The sequence below is a fragment of the Centropristis striata genome, chromosome 1, assembly GCF_030273125.1.
Source record: "Centropristis striata isolate RG_2023a ecotype Rhode Island chromosome 1, C.striata_1.0, whole genome shotgun sequence".
Taxonomy (NCBI): Eukaryota; Metazoa; Chordata; class Actinopteri; order Perciformes; family Serranidae; genus Centropristis; species Centropristis striata.
In genome coordinates this window covers 2368443-2390492 of record NC_081517.1, presented here as the reverse complement: position 1 = coordinate 2390492, position 22050 = coordinate 2368443, and the positions used below count along the sequence as shown (strand labels likewise).

General features: G+C 35.4%; 2 protein-coding genes across 2 annotated transcripts; one reads left to right on the top strand and one right to left on the bottom strand.

Annotated features, from left to right (window-relative positions):
• Positions 1-1616: 1616 nt before the first annotated feature.
• Positions 1617-11764, bottom strand: LOC131986939 (keratin, type I cytoskeletal 19-like). The gene is made up of 9 exons (XM_059352115.1): positions 11420-11764; positions 9378-9503; positions 8100-8182; positions 7716-7872; positions 6365-6526; positions 5295-5420; positions 3161-3387; positions 1870-1904; positions 1617-1783 (listed from the first exon to the last, which is right to left on the bottom strand). Exons 1-9 carry the CDS (start codon positions 11762-11764, stop codon positions 1677-1679), a joined length of 1368 nt encoding a protein of 455 aa, XP_059208098.1. The 3' UTR covers positions 1617-1676.
• Positions 11765-18782: 7018 nt separating this feature from the next.
• On the top strand, positions 18783-21750 carry LOC131987990 (cholecystokinin). The gene is made up of 3 exons (XM_059352993.1): positions 18783-18897; positions 19824-20069; positions 21674-21750. The coding sequence occupies exons 2-3, from the start codon at positions 19826-19828 to the stop codon at positions 21748-21750; spliced, it is 321 nt and encodes a 106-aa protein (XP_059208976.1). The 5' UTR covers positions 18783-18897; positions 19824-19825.
• The last annotated feature ends 300 nt before the right edge of the window (positions 21751-22050 follow it).

Below are 22050 nucleotides of genomic sequence, written 5' to 3'. Positions count from 1 at the left end.
CATCATTTTGTCACACATACAGTGTATCTGGAAGGTTTTCACAGCACTTTTCTTTTTCCACATTTTTTTATGTTTCCAAAATTGATTAAATAAATGTTTTCCTTAAAGTTACACACACAATAACCCCATAATGAAATTTTTGACCCATGTTGTGCATTTGAAGCGTACTGATACAAAAAGGGTTTTTATTCAAAAAGTAAGAAATGAAAACAAAAAATGAGGATGTATGATGATCAAAAACAAATTGATTGAGGAAAACCTGGAATACTGAATGATGAAATTAATTTATTGCAAAGCTATAGAAAATTAAAAACTCAGTCGGGTCACTTTAGACCCATGTTGTGCATCAAAGGGTTAAGTCGCAACTTCACCTTTAACTACCTGCAGCCCTTTGATCATGTGAGACTGAATTTCTGTATAAAAGTGTGAGAGTTTCTTTTGTCGGGAGAAAACGCTGACTGACTTCTCTCCGTGCTGCACAAACTAACTAAAGGCTTTGATTGATCACACCGGCTTGCTGCATTTTTCTTCAGAGACTTAGAAGAAAGTGCACCTACAGGTTCACAACAGCTCATTATTGTGGATTACAGTCCTTCTTAAATTAAATAAATCTGTTCCTTTGTTCTTTGTAAACCACTTGGCAAAGATGTCGTCTCTTCTGCAAACCCAATTCCAAAAAAAAGTTAGGATACTGTTTTTTTTTGTTGTCATTTTTAATTCTTCTGTCTTTCTGTTACAACTTAGCACAGTTGTAGGGAAGGTTTTTACAATTAAACTGTATTTGACATCAGTTAATTAATGATGTGATATAATTGGAGAAGTAAGAAACATTGCTTGTTATTAAGGATGAATAAAGGTACTTTGTGTCAACATTTGTGACAAAAAACACAAAAGTTCAGGAATTTTTAGGTGCTGAGACAATAAGTGCTGTTAAAGTGAGAAGTGATTTTGTGCTATTTGTGTATTATTGTTTTTTGTCCTGTTAAAAAAGAAAAAATGTTCTCATTGTGTCTTGTGCAGCAACAATCTGTTTCCATTTAAACATAACAGGATTATGCAATCCATTGAAGTCATGGAGGACTTCACTTTTTAAAAAAAGACAAAGGTGCCACCTGGTGGCCACCAGAGGAATGACACCCTAAACATTTCCACTTAAAATCAGTCAAATTTTGCTTTATTTTGGATGAATTTCGGCACAAGACCAGAAATACCGACCTCAAACAACAAAGACACTATTGAGTTGTTGTTGTTGTTGTTTTTTCTTGACTCTTGGCCCTTTTACAACTCCTGTGTTATTTGTATGTCCGAACAAAGTAGAATTGTTGTCAATGAAAACACGTAAAAACTATAATCCACTTTTCTGGAATATAATTCACATTTGTGATTAAGAAAACACATCTTCATGTTTGCTTTCTGGCTTTTTAATCATATTTTGGTCACAAATTTATCAGAGCAAACACCCGCCAAGGAAAGATCAGAATTGCAAACAAAATGTCAAGGCAACCTTCTTGAAATGCAAAAGTGCTTTTAGAAAATATTTTTCATTTGTTTGGGAACTACATCTTACTTGGAATTACAAGTAAACCGCTGATTTTAGTAAAAGGTTAATGAAGCAGGTATTATAACATTTAGGGGCCTAATTAAAGTACAAATGTAGGTTCAGTGGAAGGAGATTGTTACTGAATGTCCTCCACTTGGGTGTCAACAGAGGAGGAGACCACCTTCCCATCAATAATCTCCTCCGTGATGGTCTTGGTTCTCCTCTCGATGTGAGGAACATGTTCTGCAGAGGAGAAAAACTAACATGAAGCTTCATGTGACTTCTGACCAGATCAGAAAGTTGCTGTGGTGAACGGTTGTGATTCTTACCTTCCACTTCCACAACCTTGCTGATGATCACAGCCCTGTGGAAAGACGGGAATATTATTTATAATAACACATATTTGATTGACTTAGCAGTAGTTTGTGGTTTGTAGTTTTTTTTATTTTGCACAATAATTAGACAAAGGATAAAAAAAATAACAACAAAAGGAAGGTGCAAGGTAGCAGCAAGAAACCCAAAAGGGCAAATTCACAAGTTAAATTAAAAACAAGTAACTTTGAAATAGAAAAAAAAAAATTACCATAAAAATTAAGCAAAATCTTATAAAAACTCTTTCTTTTTGGGTTGAAGGGAAGGACAGGGGAGTAAATTAATACATTTTAGGTTACACTTGTTAAACTACTTTTGATTTGATTTTAATTGATATATTTTCATTAGACAAACAATACATTAATGTGTCACATCTAAGAAGGGCTTGAATATTTTTTTTGAGTGTACAAAACCCAAAAAGAAAGAGTTTCAGTTTTCCAATTCTATGTTTTTAGCTTGAACGAACACAATTTCTTTATTTTAGCTCTCCTCGACATAAATGAGTTGAGGTAACTCAATTTAAATACAATACATACATGTTTTTAATTTGAGTTCGACCAAATGTAAAAAAAAAGTGAGCTACATTAACTCAAATACATTATATTGCATCAATGCACTTGTTTTGAGTTTGGGCTACATATATTTGTTGGATGGAAATTCTGCCCACAATTTAATTGAGTTCATCCAATGAGTAATTTTTTTGAGTGCAGCAGGAAGGTGGCTGTGTACCTGCTACTTTTGCCTTTAACCCTATAAAGCCTGAACCATGAAATAATTGCCAGAAAATTCTATTTTTTTTTAAACCGAGTGCTTATTAACTTGCTGACGAATTTTAAAAAATAAATAAATTGCATATATGAATTCTAATTTGTATCATATTTGATACATCAGGTCTTTTTGTGCAATTTGTTGCTCACAGTTTGTTTTTCTTGAACTAACAAAAACATCAAACAACAACATTTTTTACTTTTCCTTTTTCCTCAAACATGCAAAATACATATTTTTTTCCATATAACACAACATCATACATCTGCTGATATGAAGTTTTTTAATGCAGCAATGACTGATCCATTCGTGGAACCTGCATATCATTTTTGCTACATCAGGTATTTTTGTGCAATTTGTTGTTCAGTTTGTTTATCTTCAACACATGTATACATCAGGTTTTTGATGATGTAGAGGTCTCAAAAATAACTGTATCTAATATGATACACTTGGCTTTATAGGGTTAAGAAATGAAAGACTCACTTTTTAACTTCTTTCTCTCCGCCCAGCAGCCTCCTGTACTCAGCGATCTCCAGCTCCAGCCTCATCTTGATGTCCAGCAGCTGTCTGTATTCATCTTTCTGGTTGAGTATTGCTTCGTTCAGCTGTTGCAGCTCGGTCTCAAGCGCGTGGACGGTCATCTGCAGATGGCTGAGCTGGAAGCCGAATCGACTCTTCGTTTCGTCCAAGTTCTGCTGTACGCATTGCATCTGCAGGACAGACGGGAGGGTTAATAAGAAAGCTGAGTGTGATCGCAGAAAAGACTTTCCCCCCAATGTGGAAATGGTAAAGTTACACTGCAAAAAAGCCAACTTGTATTTTTTGGCCTAAAACGGTGATTTAAGTTGGTAAAACTTGGAAATATAAATTACTGACATTTAGGGTATTAATGTAAGTTAGCACAACAAAGGAAGCCAGTTGTCTGCTCAAAAACAAGTTGGTGAGTTGTTGTTACTTATATCTTTAAGTTGGGGTTCACAACAAGGGACAATAGTTCTGCTAACTCTTATTTCTTTGTTGGGAAATGCGGGAAAGTGGTGAAATTCTGTCATTAGCGAAAGCTAGCGGCTAACTGAAGCTATCGGCTAACTGATGCTAGCGCCGCTGCTTGTTACAGCTACAAGAGTAGCCGTTAGCGTATCAATGCTAACTCAAAATTGTGGTCGCAACATTAGCTGACATTTCATAGCGGCGTTACAATCGTGCCAGAGAAATTCAGAGTTGAGCAAACTCAAAAACAAAACTTAAAATATTTAGTTTAATTGTCCAACTTAAAATTTTATCGAAGTTTGTTGCCTTGAAATTTTGAGTTCACCCCACTTTTCTTTTTTTGCAGTGTATAGTCTCATGATGGATCAGCACAATAGTGATTTAAAGGTACAATATGTGATTTTCTGCTGCCAGGGGTCTCTCAATCAAAACAATAACAAAAGACATAGTTTGGTGACGCCGTTTCCATCAACTAACTGACTCAACAAAGAGATCCCCTCAGTTGATCCACTTCTCAAGTATTTCTCAAATGGTTTTCTCAACCTCCTTTCTTAGTGATGTCTCTTTTTAGCTTATCTCTTGCTCCTAAGGGACCCTTGCTCCATGCTCCGTGTCTGAGTATGGAGGCCAACCAGGAAGTGCATTAAGCCTGCAATCTACCGAAATTCCAGCAAGGGGCGCTAAGTTTGGCTGCAAAAAAAATCTGCCCATTCATTTCAGTGCAGAATTTGAAAACTTCTGACTTGATTTATTACCTCAGAAAATGTTTTAAGGACAACACTATGGTCTCAATCACTAGTTAGAAAATCTTCTTCAAGTCAATTTGAATTAATAGTGTAAATAATGGCCCCATTTAGAAGAAAATAGAAGATAAAGAATCGTATGATTTGGGGCGGGGCTACCTTTGATTGACAGGTCACTGACAAGGCGAGCCGTCACCAGGAGAGAAGCAGAGCAATGCGTATCCACGGCAACGTGTCAATAAAGTTATATATAACGTTATATAGATAGAAAAGGGGACGTTTACCGTTTTGGTCTCATAACTTTGACCCTTTCACTGTATTTTCACTTAATGACAGTTTATTTGAACATTTTGTTCAGTAAAATGTCTTGTTCAGTGTTTGGTTGGACTAACAGACACTCCAAGGAGTCACTGCTCAGTTTTCTGAGGTCAGAAAGATACATTTTGTTTTTGTTTTTTTGCTAGCCAAAACTAACATCCCAGTTAATGCTACAGTTAATGCTAACATGAATTAGCAGCAGCTTCTCTCAGTCAGGTTGAGGTGTAGAGAGGCTGTAGTCAGTGATCAGATCCCTCTCCTCCTCCACAGTCCAAATATGGTCTGCTTCCTGTATCGGAAACAAGATGGCGACGAGCGTAACGCTGAACTCGAGGCTTCCAACGGGCCACAAACCAACGGGTGACGTCACGGTGACTACGTCCATTATTCATATACAGTCTATGGGTTCAGTCTGCCAGTGCTAACAGTGGATGCATATTCGGAAAGGATCTCATAATGCCCATTGAGCATCAACAGCAGAAATTGTTTTAATGCACATATGGTCATATGAGTGTTGTTTGAAGTCAAAATGAAAGTGTGTGTGTGTCAGTTGGTCCGTGTCTCACCCTGGAGACTTCACTCTGCAGACTGATCTGCAAACTCTGGTAGGTCCTCTTCAGCTCTGTCAGCTGTGAGTGATATGTCTTCACCTCATCTGTATATACCGTGATTTCCGTGTTGAGACCATCCATCTTTTTACACAGACATCACACACACACACACACACACACACACACACACACACACACACACACACACACACACACACACATTAATACAAAACATGACATTTCCATCTGCAAATCTTTTCAATATCATTACATTACATGTCATTTAGCTGACGCTTTTGTCCAAAGCGACTTACAATAAGTGCATTCAACCTGATGGTGCTAGCTTTAGACCACAGGAATCAGGTAAGTACACAACTTTAAGAGCTAACTGTCATTGCTACAGGAGTGCTATATGTTAAAGAAGAAGAAGCAATCTTAAGCAAAAAACAATACGCAAACTTAACCCTATAAAGCCTGAACCATTAAATAATTGCCAGAAAATTCTTCTTTTTTTTAAACTGGAGTGTTTATTGAACCTGCTGACAGATAATTTAAAAAAAATCCAAAAACAATAGGGATATATGATTCTAATGTGTATCATATTTGATACATCAGGTCTTTTTGTGCAATTTGTTGCTCACAGTTTGTTTTTCTTGAACTAACAAAAACATATAAAACCCAACATTTTTAACCTTTTAAGGCCTTACTTTCTTTTAACATTTTCCTCAAACATGCAAAATATTTTTTTCCATATAACACAACATCATACATCTGTTGATATGAAGTTTTCATGCAGCAATGACAGATCCACCAGTGGAACCTGCATATAAATTTTGCTATATCTTGTATTTTTGTGCAATTTGTTGCTCAGTTTTTTTTTCTTCAACACATGTATACATCAGGTTTTTCAGGAAAATAATATCACACTGATGATGTATAGGTCTCAAAAACTTGTGTATCAAATATGATACACTTGGCTTTATAGGGTTAAAGCAAAAACTACTACCGGAAACCAGGAGCCAGGTTAGATCCACAAGATTAAATGCACTATATATCATTATTTTTTACATTTTCCTACGTCTCACCTTAAGTTGGAACCACTTCTCCAACTCTTGGCTGTTCTTGATCATCTGAGCTTCATACTGCTCCCTGACCTCCTTCAGGACCAAATCCAGGTCCACAGATTCTGTGCTGTCCACCTCCACATTAACAGAACCGCCCTGCTGGACCCTCAGCATGTTCATCTCCTGCAACAGGGATTTATAACATTTTTATCTCCTTTGTGACTCATTGGTCACCACCAACCAAGGTTATTATAGTTAACGAAAACTAACAAAATAACGAAAACTAAAATTGAAAAAACATTTTCGTTAACTGAAATAAAAATAAAAACAAGAGTTTGTTCAAAAACGGTAACTAACTGAAACTGTATTTTGTGGTTACAAAACTAACTAAAACTAACTAAAATTATAGTGAAAATGTCCTTAGTTTTCGTCTTTGTGAACTTTTTTCATTCATAATCCAGTGTTTCTATTTGAACATGCAACACATGGTGAATATGTTTACTGAGACTGGGATGTTTACACTAGAACCAAAATACAAAACACCCAGAACTGTAAGAGTTAATAACCTTATTGGGGCTGAGATGGATAAACCAAAGGAAATAAAGGCACATATACCCATTACAAAAAAAACTAAAACTAACACTAAAACTAATAAAAACTAAACTAAAACTAAGCATTTTCAAAAAATAAAAACTAAACTAAAACTAGAAAACTCACTCTAAAAACTAACTAAAACTAACTGAATTTGAAAACAAAAATTCACAACGAAATTAAAACTAAAACTAATGAAAAATCCCAAACTATTATAACCTTGGTTGGCATCATATGAAACTAGAAGATCTAAGGAATCTTGTATATAGTGAAAATGTCCTTAGTTTTCGTTTTTGTCAACTTTTTTCATTCATAATTCAGTGTATTTATTTGAACATGCAACACATGGTGAATATGTTTACTGAGACTGGGATGTTTACACTAGAACCAAAATTCAAAACACCCAGAACTGTAAGAGTTAATAACCTTATTGGGGCTGAGATGATAAACCAAAGGAAATAAAGGAAACATTTATTATGACTTCTTTGAATCATGTACCCAACATATAGCCCATTACAAAAAAACTAAAACTAACACTAAAACTAATAAAAACTAAACTAAAACTAAGCATTTTCAAAAAATAAAAACTAAACTAAAACTAGCAAACTCACTCTAAAAACTAACTAAAACTAACTGAATTTGAAAACAAAAATCCACAACGAAATTAAAACTAAAACTAATGAAAAATCCAAAACTATTATAGCCTTGCCACCAACAGATGGCGCCATTGTACTTGAAAACACAGCACCCAGAGCGCGAAGTGTCTTTGAATGGTTCCCACCTCCTCGTGGTTGCTCCTCATGTAGGCCAGCTCCTCCTTCAGACCTTCTATCTGCATCTCCAGGTCAGAGATGTTCAGGGTCAGGCTGTCCCGGCCGCCCCGGAGACGCATCACGTCTGCCTCGACGTTTGAACGCATGTTCATCTCCGACTCAAACCTGCAGAGGTGTTATTGTCATCACATTCAATTATATGAATGAAAGAACAAACATGCACCTGCATCTTCAGTCTCTGTGCTGTTTCACTACAAACATTCTAACCACAAAAAATGAAACTTGGAAAAAAAAAAAAAATAATTACAGACTAAAATGACAAAACTCTCTTTACATAAGTCCAAAATGAAATAATAGGATGGTGCACATGGAGTTCAAGAGGGCTAACCTACTTTATTTTAAAGTCTTCTGCAGCCAGTTGAGCATTGTCGATCTGCAGGATGACTCGTTGCTTTTCTGAATAACTCGCTGCGATCTAAATGGGAAGAAAATGACAATTTGTGTTTCCTTCATCTGTTGGTTTGCTTCTCTAGACAGACTAGATAGATAGATAGATAGATAGATAGATAGATAGATAGATAGATAGATAGATAGATAGATAGATAGATAGATAGATAGATAGATAGATAGATAGATAGATAGATAGATAGACTTTATTTATCCCAAGCTGGGAAATTACAGTGTAGCAGCAGCGTTACACACAGAGACAATAACAACACAATTAAATAAAAAGAACAACCTAGGCATACTTCAAGCAATAAAATATAAAAATACAATAAAAAATAAAGTGTCTAAAGAAGGAGTATGTATTAAGGAGTAGAATAGAATTCCAGTGCAGAATAAATATGAATATACAGTATAAAAATGTTGGTGCTATGAGACAAATAAGGTGCAATGAACAGTGCGCATAAAGATAATACTAATTATAATAAATAATACTAATCAGAACAGTAGCAGACACCGAAACATGACAGTGTTTATTTAAAAAATGCAATTTCTTACAGTGATTATGTAAGTGTTTATGTGTCTCTAGAGCAGGGGTGTTAAACATAAGGCCCCCAGGCCAGAAATGACCCGCCCAAAAGGTCCAATTTGGCCCACTGGGTGACTTTTTGCAAATGACAAAATTACAGAGAAGTCATTAATTCCACTTTTTGTTTTGTTTTTATAAAAGTGCACTACTATCCCTATTTGTCCCCTGGAGGTGGTGCTGTCCTAATAACAGTAGCAGGTCCTATGCAGGAAACACTATTGTTATGTAAACATTATGTGGTACAACACTGTCAAGCGTAGGTTGCTGTTCATGCAGGAGTCACTGGTGCAAAATGTCTGAAGTTGCACAAATTTTCTCAAGTTGTTGTTCATCTTCTGTTTTGTAAATGTACATGTGCATTTCAAAGCACCTTATAACCTTGTTTTTGAAAGGTGCTATATAAATAAAGTTAATATGTGAACATTTTCCGAATGTACTTGCATTTCTTTACCTTAAATGAAAAGAAAAATTGGACAATTGGAGATGTTACAATGTTTAAATCGTGCTGAGTGGCCTATGAACACCTCTGCTCTAAATCATGCACAGCAGCACGTATATGCTTTTATATGCTGTGTTTCATGTTTATTATACAGTACAAGTTTTATGAACGACATAATGTGTGAGGTGTGAGCCGTACCTTAGCTCTGAGATCAGAGATGGTGGCGGTGTATGCGGTGTAGTCCCTGGAGATAATAGTCTTCTTCTCATAGAACTCTCTGATCTGCTGCTCCAGCTTCCTGTTGGCTGCCTCCAGGGTGCGCACCTGCACACACAACCAGAGGATGACATCACAATGACATCACACCATGACACATGACAGACTGGCCATTCATAAAATGGTTTAGTTCTGGCTTGTAACTCCCAGTGGTGGAAGAAGTATTCAGACCTCTTACTTAAGTAAAAGTACTAATACTACAATGTGAAATGACTCCACTACAGTAAAAGTCCTGCATTAAAACCTTACTTCAGTTTAAGTACAAAAGTATCAGCATCAAAATGTACTTAAAGTATCAAAAGTAAAAGTACTCGTTATGAAGAATGAACCCACTCAGACTGTTTTATATATTCTAAACATATAGTACAAATATTTGTATTGATGCATTTATGTAAGCAGCATTTTACTGTTGTCCAGATGGGGCTGATTTTAACTGCCTAATATACTGTTATGTGGTTTTATAAATGTGTAATCATATTAAATTCATGGTATTTTTTCATGTTGATGTAGATGAGTAAAAAGTACAAAATTTGCCCTTAAAATGTAATGAAATAAAAGTATAAAGTTACATATGTGGAAACACTCAAGTAAAGTACAAGTACCTCAACATTGTACTTAAGTACAGTACTTGAGTAAAGAAGAGTAGAGTATAAAGTACATTATTATCCTCTAAGATGTAGATCTCATTTAGCTATAAGTTAATAAATCACATCATAATTTGAATGACTCTGACTTCTGAAATAAGTCTCTCATATTAATTTCAGAAAGAGGATCACTTTCACTGGAAGTGCATTGGGAAGGGATCTGTTAAAGGTCTGAACAGGATAATCATTACAGCAACCAAAACCTGTTAAACCATTATCATTCACACATGTTGGCGCAGGTAAAGAAGAAGAAGAGGAAAGTCTATAATCACAGTAAAATCCTGCACTTCAAATTATTTGGTTCTTATCAAGATTTTTTTAAAAACTTAGATTTAGAACGGTTAGATAATTTATCTTGATGCACAACATATGGACAACCCTCCTAATGCACAACCTGGGTCAAAAATGGCTCATTCATCCAAATTTGATTTAAAATTAAATGACCTAATACTATAATAATAGTAATTTGTTTCAAATAGTTACTTTCCACACTCATATATTTAATATATTTAACATGTTTATGTATCATTTTGTCACACATACACTGTATCTGGAAGGTTTTCACAGCGCTTCACTTTTTCCACATTTTTTTTATGTTTCAGCCTTATTCCAAAATGGATTAAATTCATTTTTCCTTAAAATTATACATATATATACAATATACAATACCCCATAATGACATTTCTGACCCATGTTGAATGTTTTTCAGAAATGAAAAACAAAAAATTAGGATGTATGATAATCAAAAACAAATTGATTGAGGAAAACCTGGAATACTGAATGATGAAATAAATTTATTGCAAAGATATAGAAAATTAAAAACTCAGTCGGGTCACTTTAGACCCAAAAAAAAAACCTCTTATTCTTTTCTCTTCTTTTCTTCTTGAACATATAGCACACCTTAACAATGACAGTTGGCTCTTAAAGTTATGTACTTACTCGATTCCTATGGTCTATGTCTAGTACCATCAGGTTGAATGCACTTATTGTAAGTCGCTTTGGACAAAAGCGTCTGCTAAATGACATGTAATGTAATGTAATGTAATGTTGTGCATCAAAGGGTTAAGAGTTAATTTCTAAGTGTTCAACATGCTTTTTTCTAGATTTAATAATCTTAATTCAAGAAATCTTGTCAATCTTGTCATCTGTCCATGCAGCAAGATCATTTCCCTCAGATTTACTGTTTTTATCTTGTTTTTAGACACACTTTTTTTGCAGTGTGAGAAAGATTAAGGGGATTGTGCAGCAGTTTGTATGCTAGGCATCATCATCATCATCATCATCATCATCATCATCATCATCATCATCATCATGGCTCACCTTCTCCAGGTAGGTGGCCAGGCGGTCGTTGAGGTTTTGCATGGTCCCCTTCTCATTGCCGATCACTGCAGTGTCAAACTGGGACCCAGGAGAGAAGGCTGAGTAGGACTGGGAGACGCGTGTCCCATATCCCCCCGCTCCCCCGTACACACTGGGTGCACGGTTTTGGACGAACCCACCAGCCAGAAGAGGCCCCCCAGTCTGGAAGCTCCTGTCGAACTGGAGGGGCCCGCCAGTGGAGATGCGGGTCTGGCCTCCTCCTCCGACCACCTGCATGCTTCTGTTGCTGGTGATGCTGCGGGAGCTGTAGCTGGTGCTGCCCTGGCGGCCGAGAGAGACAGACATGGTGAGAGGTGGAGGTGGGCTGACCTGGAGGTGTTGCTCACAGCTGGAGAGTCTCCGAGGAGTGACTGCACCTGAGACTAGTGGGCATTTTATAGGACTGTGAGAGGAGGAAACAGTCTGGTGCCATGCCACAACCATGTGTGGTATGCAGATAATACTTTCTTTTTAAAACATTATAGGCGTGGTACTAACGCTCTGTTGTCGACAGGTTGAACATCGAGTTAGGCAGCATGCTGGCTGGGTAACTGATAGACTGATAGATTCATATGAAACCAAGCAGAAAGATAATTGTTTTCTTCCATGAGATGTCAGTTAGACTTAGCTGCTGCAGCATTTCTCACATTGCATAGGACACAGCCTTAATTTGAGGGAATTTCTTTAGAGGGGGACAATGCGTTTCCATAGAGCAGTAGTTCTCAACCTTTTTCAGTCCACTCACTGAACAGAATCTCACACGCACAGTTCAGATCATACAAACTCAGTTGATACGACACATTTTGGACAAATAATGAAGCAGACAACAACTTAAACATCTCTCTGACCAAAAAATTAAGCAAAAAAGGACTCAAATTGACCACAAAATGAGAAAAAATGACCACAAAAAGACACAAAATGGCCCTAAAAAGAAACATAATAACCAAATAAAAGACACAAATTGACCACAAAATTATCAAAAAAAGACACAAAATGACCAAAAAAGACACAATATGACCAAAAAAAAGACACAAAATGACCAGAAAAGACACAATATGACCAAAAAATACACAAAATGACCAAAAAAGACACAATATGACAAAAAAAGACACAAAATGACCAAAAAAGACACAATATGACCAAAAAAAGACACAAAATGACCAAAAAAGACACAAAATGACTAAAAATAAAACACAAAATGACCTGAAAAAAGACATGAAATTACCAAAAAAGACTAAAACACATGAACACTTTAACTGACTTCCAAAATGATTTGGCGACCCCCAGGACCCCAAGGTTGAGAATAGCTGCGATAGAGGACATAACATTATAAGCAATAAAACCAAACTTTAGTTAATTCATTGCACACAGAGATTATACATGTAATGCCTTATGACCCTAGACTGTATGAAAGAAGTGGATCTAGCTACCGGGACATCACCCAATGGTTTGAGGACTCAAGTTTGCCATATTTGCCATTTGCTATAAGCCTGTCAGAAACATGACATGACAAGTATCATGAGCATTAATGTTACTTCAAAGTGTCATCAATGTTCATGACACATCCCATGTCATGTTTATGACATGCTCATGTCACTCTTATGTTGACACCTTCAAAATAAAGTGTTACCATATCTTGCTTAAGTCACAAAGGCATGTTCAAAAAATTGCCTAAGTCACATTTTATTTTGACTTAGGCATAATAAATCCGCTTAAGTCACACACTTGACATAGGCCATTATCTTAAAGGTCTCTGCAGTTATCTGTACCTGCACCATCATCACCATCATCATCATCATCAACATTAGGGAAATAAACCTGTGAAAGGAATTGCAGCGAAAACAAGATGTGTTTTTAACTTTCACTCACAGGTTATTCTGAATTGCTTTCTGTTTGTTTTGTCCATGTTCCAAATAAGTGAAGAGAGTAGACATTGATTGATCGTTAAGTGAAAATGCAATCAAACTGCCAAAACACCGCCTTTTTTCTTAAGAAAAATTCCTGAAGTGTTTCCAAAAAGAATCTAAAAACCATCTGACTCTGCTGTGCACCGCACCCATTAGTGGAAAGTGATAGTTCACACACAAGAAACTTGGAAATATAAATTATTGACATTTAGGGCAATAATGTAAGTTAGCACAACAAAGGGAGCCAGTTGTCTGCTCAAAAACAAGTTGGTGAGTTGTTGTTACTTATATCTTTAAGTTGGGGTTCACAACAAGGGACAATAGTTCTGATAACTCTTATTTCTTTGTTGTGAAATGCGGGAAAGCGGTGAAATTCTGTCATTAGCGAAAGCTAGCGGCTAACTGATGCTAGCAGCACTGCTTGTTACAGCTACAAGAGTAGCCATTAGCGTATCAATGCTAACTCAAAATTGTGGTCACAACATTAGCTGACACTTCATAGCGGCGTTACAATCGTGCCAATTCAGCACATTGCAGAAGTTATTAGAAGTAAGGATTAAAAGTTATTACAATGTAAAATTAAAAGTTCAAAAATCTGAATTCAGAGTTGAGCAAACTCAAAAACAAAACTTAAAATATTTAGTTTAATAGTCCAACTTAAACTTTTATCGAAGTTTGTTGCCTTGAAATTTTGAGTTCACCCAACTTTTATTTTTTTGCAGTGTATGATGGTGTCAGTAAAACCACACTTTCCTTATCATCAGTGCTGTTATGGCTGCTTTTCTCTCTGGTCTAACTTTCATTGTTTGGTCCTAATCATTTACCAAAAAGTACACAATAACTACAATATTGAATTGACACGATTGTAACGCTGCTATGAAATGTTCGCTAATGTTGCGACCACAATTTTGAGTTAGCATTGATACGCTAATGGCTACTCTTGTAGCTGTAACAAGCGGCGCCGCTAGCGTCAGTTAGCCGCTTTCGCTAATGACCGAATTTCACCGCTTTCCCGCATTTCACAACAAAGAAATAAGAGTTATCAGAACTATTGTCCCTTGTTGTGAACCCCAACTTAAAGATATAAGTAACAACAACTCACCAACTTGTTTTTGAGCAGACAACTGGCTTCCTTTGTTGTGCTAACTTACATTATTGCCCTAAATGTCAATAATTTATATTTCCAAGTTTTACCAACTTAAATCACTGTTTTAGGCCAAAAAATACAAGTTGGCTTTTTTGCAGTGTACAACTGTGAATTTATTCACACCAAAATGCTGAGCATGACCTTTCACCAGCCTTACGTGTCCCGCAGCTTAATATTGTCCAAGAGAAACTCAACAAAAATCAGTGATGAGCATCTGCTGCAGCCTGATAACATGGGTGTGGTGTGTCAATGACCTGGTAACAGGTCGGACCAACAGGCTGTCTGTCTGGGACGCTTATCAGATTTCAGTGATGGGTGTGTCGTGTCAGGGTATTAAGAGTTTAAATGTCAGATGTCTAAGTTGTGATTGTCTGTATACTAAGGATTATTAGAAAAAAATGACTTGCAGTCAAAGAAAGTTCATGTGTATCATGTCCAACCGGTAGGATCACGTCTGAGGGTATAAGTTACTGTAAAGCTGCTCACATTGACTCATTAGTCAGAACATACTGAGCTATTGTCTGCAGGTGATATATGCATGCACATTCTCAGCTTTCCATTGTGTTTCTGTAGCTTCTACTCATGCATCAAAGTGTTGCACATAATCACTGCTGCCCAGCAAGGTTATAATAGTTTTGGATTTTTCAATAGTTTTAGTTTTAATTTTCGTTAATTTTTGTTTTCAAATTCAGTTAGTTTTAGTTCGTTTTTAGAGTGAGTTTTCTAGTTTTAGTTTAGTTTTTAGTTTTTGAAAATGCTTAGTTTTGGTTTAGTTTTTATTCGTTTTAGTGTTAATTTTAGTTTTTTTGTAATGGGCTATATGTTGGGTGCCAGATTCAAAGTGATCATAATAAATTTTGCGTTTATTTCCTTTGGTTTATCCAAATCAGCCCCAATAAGGTTATTAACTCTTACAGTTCTGGGTGTTTTGAATTTTGGTTCTAGTGTAAACATCCCAGTCTCAGTAAACATATTCACCATGTGTTGCATGTTCAAATAGAAACACTGAATTATGAATGAAAAAAGTTGACAAAAACAAAAACTAAGGACATTTTCACTATAATTTTAGTTAGTTTTAGTTAGTTTTGTAACCACGCAATACAGTTTCAGTTAGTTATCGTTTTTTTAAAAACTCTAGTTTTTATTTTTATTTCAGTTAACGAAAATGTTTTTTCAATTCTAGTTTTCGTTATTTCGTTAGTTTTCATTAACTATAATAACCTTGATGCCCAGTCAATCCATCTGACAGGTGGTGCTTTCACTGTCAGTCTGTAAATATAATAAGGTTCATGTTGAACTGGACCACTTGAAAAAAATCTATACAGTAAGTAAACAGCACTAATGTCAACCATGCTGCACCATGTAGTATTTTTACTAAAAGGGTACAGTGTGCGTCACCTGGAAAGTCCCGGCCACGGCGTGACATAATGAAGGTAGAAAAGACCTCAAGAGAAATAATTATGTTATGCAAACTTTACTATTTTTAAAATGAGATGTATCATCCAGCTCAATTTAAGATGAAACATGAAAAACTTTTGTCTAGATGGATTACTGAACAGGCCTGAAAAATGTCCCTCAAAGAGATTCATTACAATCAGAATGAGACTCAAAATGACCAAAACAAAAAATCATAAAACAGCTGCAATGAGACACATAAAAAACTTAAACAACAACTACAAAAAAATAACAATTGCAATGAAACAAGAGGCAAATTAAACAAAGAGATTCAAAATGACCACAAAGAAATATAAAACTACAAAGAGACACAAAAACACAACAAATAAACACAAAAAGACTACAAAGAGACACAAAAAGATTACAGAGAGACACAAAAACACAACAAAGAGACACAAAAAGACCATAAAGAAACTGTTAAAATAATTGATTATTTTCTATATTGGTAAATGATTTTATGCTTTATTTCTGCTTCTCTGTGGTCTGTCTCTGTTCTCTGTGAGTGACACAGGTCACTATCAAAGGTCAAACCTTGAGTGTAATAAATATCTCTGTGCATTTATATTAAGTCAGACAATATGATTTTGACAGTGAAATTCCTTTGACTCTGTATTCAATTCAATTCAATTCAATTCAACTTTATTTATAGAGCGCATTTCATGCACAAGGCAGACTCAATGTGCTTCACAATATACATAATTACAGTTGAAAAACAAAACAAAACAGAACAACAGAAAACAAGCAAATACAAACAATTAGAAAAAAATAAAAAAAATAAGATCAATTACAAATTAATTGAGGAGTGCAGGTAGACAAGCTCTGCCATATTCACCACATACACACTTACTTACTCACACATGTGCACCCACTCCCACAACCACACGTACACAGTTCAACTGAATGCTGTTGAAAAAAGATTGGTTTTTAATCTGTTTTTAAAAATGGCTACTGATGTGGCAAGTTTAACTGAGTCAGGCAGGGTGTTCCACTTTCTTGGGGCATAAACACTAAAAGCTGCTTCTCCTTCTTTGGATCTGGTGTGAGGGATGAGTAAGTTGCCACTGCCTGTTGACCGAAGTGTTCTTGCTGGGGTGTAGGTGATGAGCATATCTGTGATGTACTGAGGTGCAAGGCCGTGTTGTGCTTTATAAACCAGGAGCAGTATTTTGAAATCAATTGTTATTCTAACGGGTAACCAGTGCAAGGACTTAAGAACGGGTGTGATGTGTTGATATTTCTTGGTGCCAGTGAGAATACGCGCAGCTGCATTTTGAATTAGTTGTAACCTTTGAATGCTTGATTTGGAGATTCCAGTGAATAAACCATTACAGTAATCTAGTCTACTTGTTATAAATGCATGAATTAATTTTTCTGAGTTGGATTTTGACAGAAAGCCTCTCAATTTAGAGATATTTTTGAGATGATAGAAAGATGATCTGGTGATGTGGTTGATATGACTTCTGAAATTTAGATTGCTGTCGATAATTACACCCAGATTCCTTGCTTCAGTTTTGCTGTCAAGAGAGAGAGAGTTGAGATGTGCTGCAATTTTCTGTCTGTGAGCCTGTGCACCAAAGATAAGTATTTCTGTTTTGTCTTTGTTTAGTTGTAAGAAATTTTTTAACATCCATTGATTAATGTAGACATAATATCTTTGTGAGACACAATAACAAGACAGAATGTTTTTTGTTGAATGTTCTGGAGAAGTCAGGATGGCCTTGTCTGGGGCAGCAAGATCGTATGCCCAGCTGGCATTGACGTGCCGTTGTATTAATTAAAACTGGCGAATCAGCGATCAAGAGGGCGGGACTTCCTGGAGGAAATCGACCAGCATGTTTTGTAAACAATTGTAAGGTTATTTTAATGGGTTCAGGGAGAGAGTCGTGGTTCAGACTTCACGAACTGAAACACGTCTGTTTGTATTCAGGGACATGAGATAATTTTGAACCCAGAGATCTCTGTAAAGTGCACATTTTTTGACGTATTGTAATAAAACTTTGTTAAACTGAGAACTTGGACGTCTCCAGCTCTTCATTTCCCATCAACGAATGCGCAGAAAAATGGTGAGGTTTTTTCTGTTGGTGACAGATTATCAATTTTCAAGGTTTCCTCATGCAATTTTTCTAACAAAACCAACGCAGTTACAAAAACATGCAAACAGCAGCATGGAGACACAGAGGCCACAGAGACTCATTCTCACTATGAAATGGGACAAAACACAAAAAGACGTAAAAATGACTTCAAAGAAACTACAAAGAAAGACTAAAAAACGAATTCAAGGCTAAAGCAATGACAAAAGTACAATTGTTTGGACAAATATAATGATAACAACAAAAATAGCTCATAAGAGTTTTATTTAAGAGTTGATATTTAGACATTTTTCATGGTTTTCCTGATAATGATTTTGGTTTTTATCAAGAAAATCATGGAAATTCTTAGATATCAGCTTTTAAATTAATGACTGTAGATGCTCTATGGAAATGATTGTATCCATATCTTGTTCCAACATGTTCAAACAGTTGGAATAAGAGTAATTTTTAATGCACATGCATGCACAGTAGAGATATCTGATCTTATCAGAATAAGAATACACCACTTGGTCTGTGTCGGAGAGAGAAAGCTCTAAAGGATTATTGGATTTCTTATATAAACACATTGACTTGTTTTATTGTTATTGCAGTGCAAAAAAGGGCCTTTCCAGGTAAATGGGAAGCATAATAATGGATTTGTGGATGTAGCCGTTCCTTTACGCACATCCTCCCAAAAGCTTCCGTCAAACAATCAATCACTGTTATCTATCTTTGATTTTTTTCGGCCATATTGCTTTCACCAGACTTCTATAAAAGCAGCTGATCTGCTCTGAGTGAAGCAGAAAGAAGCATCACACTTGTTGGATTTTGTTGTGCACATATTTTATCCATTCTTCACAGGTAACTTGTAACTTCTTCCATTCATCCTTACACACAATTACACTACCGGTCAAAAGTTTTAGAACACCCCAATTTTTCCAGTTTTTTATTGAAATTCAAGCAGTTCAAGTCAAATGAACAGCTTGAAAGGGTACAAAGGTAAGTGGTGAACTGCCAGAGGTAAATAAAAAAAGGTAAGCTTAACCAAAACTGAAAAATAATGTACATTTCAGAATTATACAAGTAGGCCTTTTTCAGGGAACAAGAAATGGGTTAACAACTTAACTCTATGGAGTCTTGGGCTATTTTGTCCATTTTTGAATTATTTTCATGTCTTTGTAAGTAATTTTGTGTCTTTTTTTGGTCATTTTGTGTCTTTTTTTTAGTCATTTTGTGTCTTTTTTAGTCATTTTGTGTCTTTTTTTTAGTCATTTTGTGTCTTTTTTGCCATTTTGTGTCTTTTTTTGGTCATTTTGTGTCTTTTTTTGTCATTTTGTGTCTTTTTTTGTCATTCTGTGTCTTTTTTTTGTCATTTTGTGTCTTTTTTTGTCATTTTGTGTCTTTTTCTGGTCATTTTGTGTCTTTTTTTAGTCATTTTGTGTCTTTTTTTGTCATTTTGTGTCTTTTTTTTAGTCATTTTGTGTCTTTTTTTAGTCATTTTGTGTCTTTTGATGTCTTTCTTTGTCATTTTGTGTCTTTTTTTGGTCATTTTGTGTCTTTTTTTAGTCCTTTAGTCCAACATAAAATGTGATTTTGAATCTTTTTTTTACTTTCAAAACACTATCATGCTCAATAAAGAATGTGCATTCATTTCAGAGTACACTGAGACATTAAACTGCATCATTTTCAATTAAATTCTGGAAAAGTTGGTGTGTTCTAAAACTTTTGACCAGTAGTGTATCTCGTCACTTTCAGTAAGTTTAACTGGTTTTTCTTCTTCTACACAGACATGTCGGGGAAGTTGATTGTGCTGTGTGCACTGCTGGTTGCACTGCTAGTGTCCTCTGCAGCTGTCGAGGCTGAAGAGTCTCACGTTCTGCAGCAGCTTCTCGCCAAGAGGGACAGAGGAAGAGATTCGGCGGGCAGACAGGAGCTGGCGCCGCAGGCTTCCTCTGCACGGATGGAGAGACGGGCACACCTGTCTGAGGATGAACGGGAGATAATGACCAAACAAATAATGCAAGCCATTTCAGGTATGCTGAGGGTTGGGGTGTGAAAGTTTCCTCTCTGTTGTTTGTCTTTGCTACCAGTTGTTATGTCAGTTAGATAAGAGAGTAAGAAGGCAGACATCCAGTGGTGGAAGAAGTATTAGGATCCCTTACTTAAGTAAAAGTACTAATAAAACACTGTGAATTTACTCCACTACAAGTAAAAGTCCTGCATTCAAAACTTACTGAAGTAAAAGTACAAAAGTATCAGCACCAAAATGTACTTAAAGTATCAAAAGTAAAAGTACTCGTTATGCAGAGTGGACACACTCAGATTGTTTTATATGTTCTAAATATATTATAAGATTATTTGTATTGATGCATTTATATAAGTAGCATTTTAATGTTGTCCAGATAGGACTGAAATAGGACAGAAAGTAACTAAAGCTGCCAGCTTAATGTAGTGGAGTAAAAAGTACAATATTTTCCTCTAAATGTAGTGAAGTAGAAGTATAAAGTTACATAAAATGGAAATACTCAAGTAAAGTACAAGTAACTCAAAATTGTACTTAAGTACAGTACTTGAGTAAATGTACTTAGTTACTTCCCACCACTGCAGACATCCAGACCAAGGTTATTATAGTTAACGAAAACTAACGAAATAACGAAAACTAGAATTGAAAAAACATTTTCGTTAACTGAAATAAAAATAAAAGGTTTTTTAAAAAACGATAACTAACTGAAACTGTATTGTGTGGTTACAAAACTAACTAAAACTAACTAAAATTATAGTGAAAATGTCCTTAGTTTTCGTCTTTGACAACTTTTTTCATACATAAACCTTTTTGGTTGATATGAAATCTATTTCATCTATCTGGTTTTATGACTTAGTAAATTTATTGGGGCTGAGATGGATCAGACAAAGGAAATAAAGGAAACATTTATTGTGACCTTATTGAATCTGGCACCCAAAAAATACCCCATTACAAAAAACTAAAACTAACACTAAAACTAATAAAAACTAAACTAAAACTAAGCATTTTCCAAAAAATAAAACTAATCAAAACTAGCAAACTCACTCTAAAAACTAATTAAAACTAACTGAATTGGTAACACTTTACAATAACCCACTAAATAATGTTTATAGATGGTTTATAAACCAATAATTAACATTTACAAAGTGCTATACATATTTAATCTTAAAAAATGTTCAACCAATTTCTCAAAGGTATATGAATCATTTAAAAAAACATATTACATATAACATATTAAACTAAAACTATTAATAAACTATTCATTATAATATAATTGTTAATGGATAAGTAACTATAAACTTAGATTAATATATCATCTATTTGCCATTTATAAATGATTTAGTTAGTTAAACATTAATAAATTATGTATTTATCATTGTAAATGGCCTATATACGGTTTATAAATGATGATTAAACATTAATAAATTATCTGTTTACCATTTATAAATGATGGTTATTGTAAAGTGTTACCACTGAATTTGAAAACAAAAATTGACAACGAAATTAAAACTAAAACTGATGAAAAATCCCAAACTATTATCACCTTGATCCAGACCTGATGCTCAGAGTACTGAACCCCTGTGTGTGGTTCATGTAGGAATGGTTTGTTCACAGAGATGATGAACTCTGAGTGCATGTCGGACCGGGACTACCAGGGCTGGGTGGACTTTGGACGCCGGGATGCAGAATGAGACGCCACGACCACCTGAGAGCTCACACCTGCTGCTGTTGGTTCACGTTTTATAGAAAGTCTGTGTTCACTTTCACTGCAACTTTATTAATAAAACTATTTTGCAGAATTATCACAATTGTCATTTCTGTCTTGACCTGTTACTGTTACTGTTCTGATGATGAACAATGATCAGAAAATGATTCGCCGCATTTTTTTTCCAGTGGGCAAATTTTTAGGATTATACTGAATTAGTGCACAAAAAGATTACAGAGAGACACAAAAACACAACAAAGAGACACAAAAACACCATAAAGAAACC

Coding starts and splice junctions, on each gene's coding strand:
- LOC131986939 (XM_059352115.1), bottom strand. CDS start 11,764: ATGTCTGTCTCTCTCGGCCGCCAGGGCAGCACCAGCTACAGCTCCCGC. Junction 8,183..9,377: donor TCTCTGATCTCAGAGCTAAG/GTACGGCTCACA, acceptor CTTCCCATTTAG/ATCGCAGCGAGTTATTCAGA. Junction 1,784..1,869: donor CAAGGTTGTGGAAGTGGAAG/GTAAGAATCACA, acceptor TCTCCTCTGCAG/AACATGTTCCTCACATCGAG.
- LOC131987990 (XM_059352993.1), top strand. CDS start 19,826: ATGTCGGGGAAGTTGATTGTGCTGTGTGCACTGCTGGTTGCACTGCTA. Junction 20,070..21,673: donor AATAATGCAAGCCATTTCAG/GTATGCTGAGGG, acceptor GTTTGTTCACAG/AGATGATGAACTCTGAGTGC.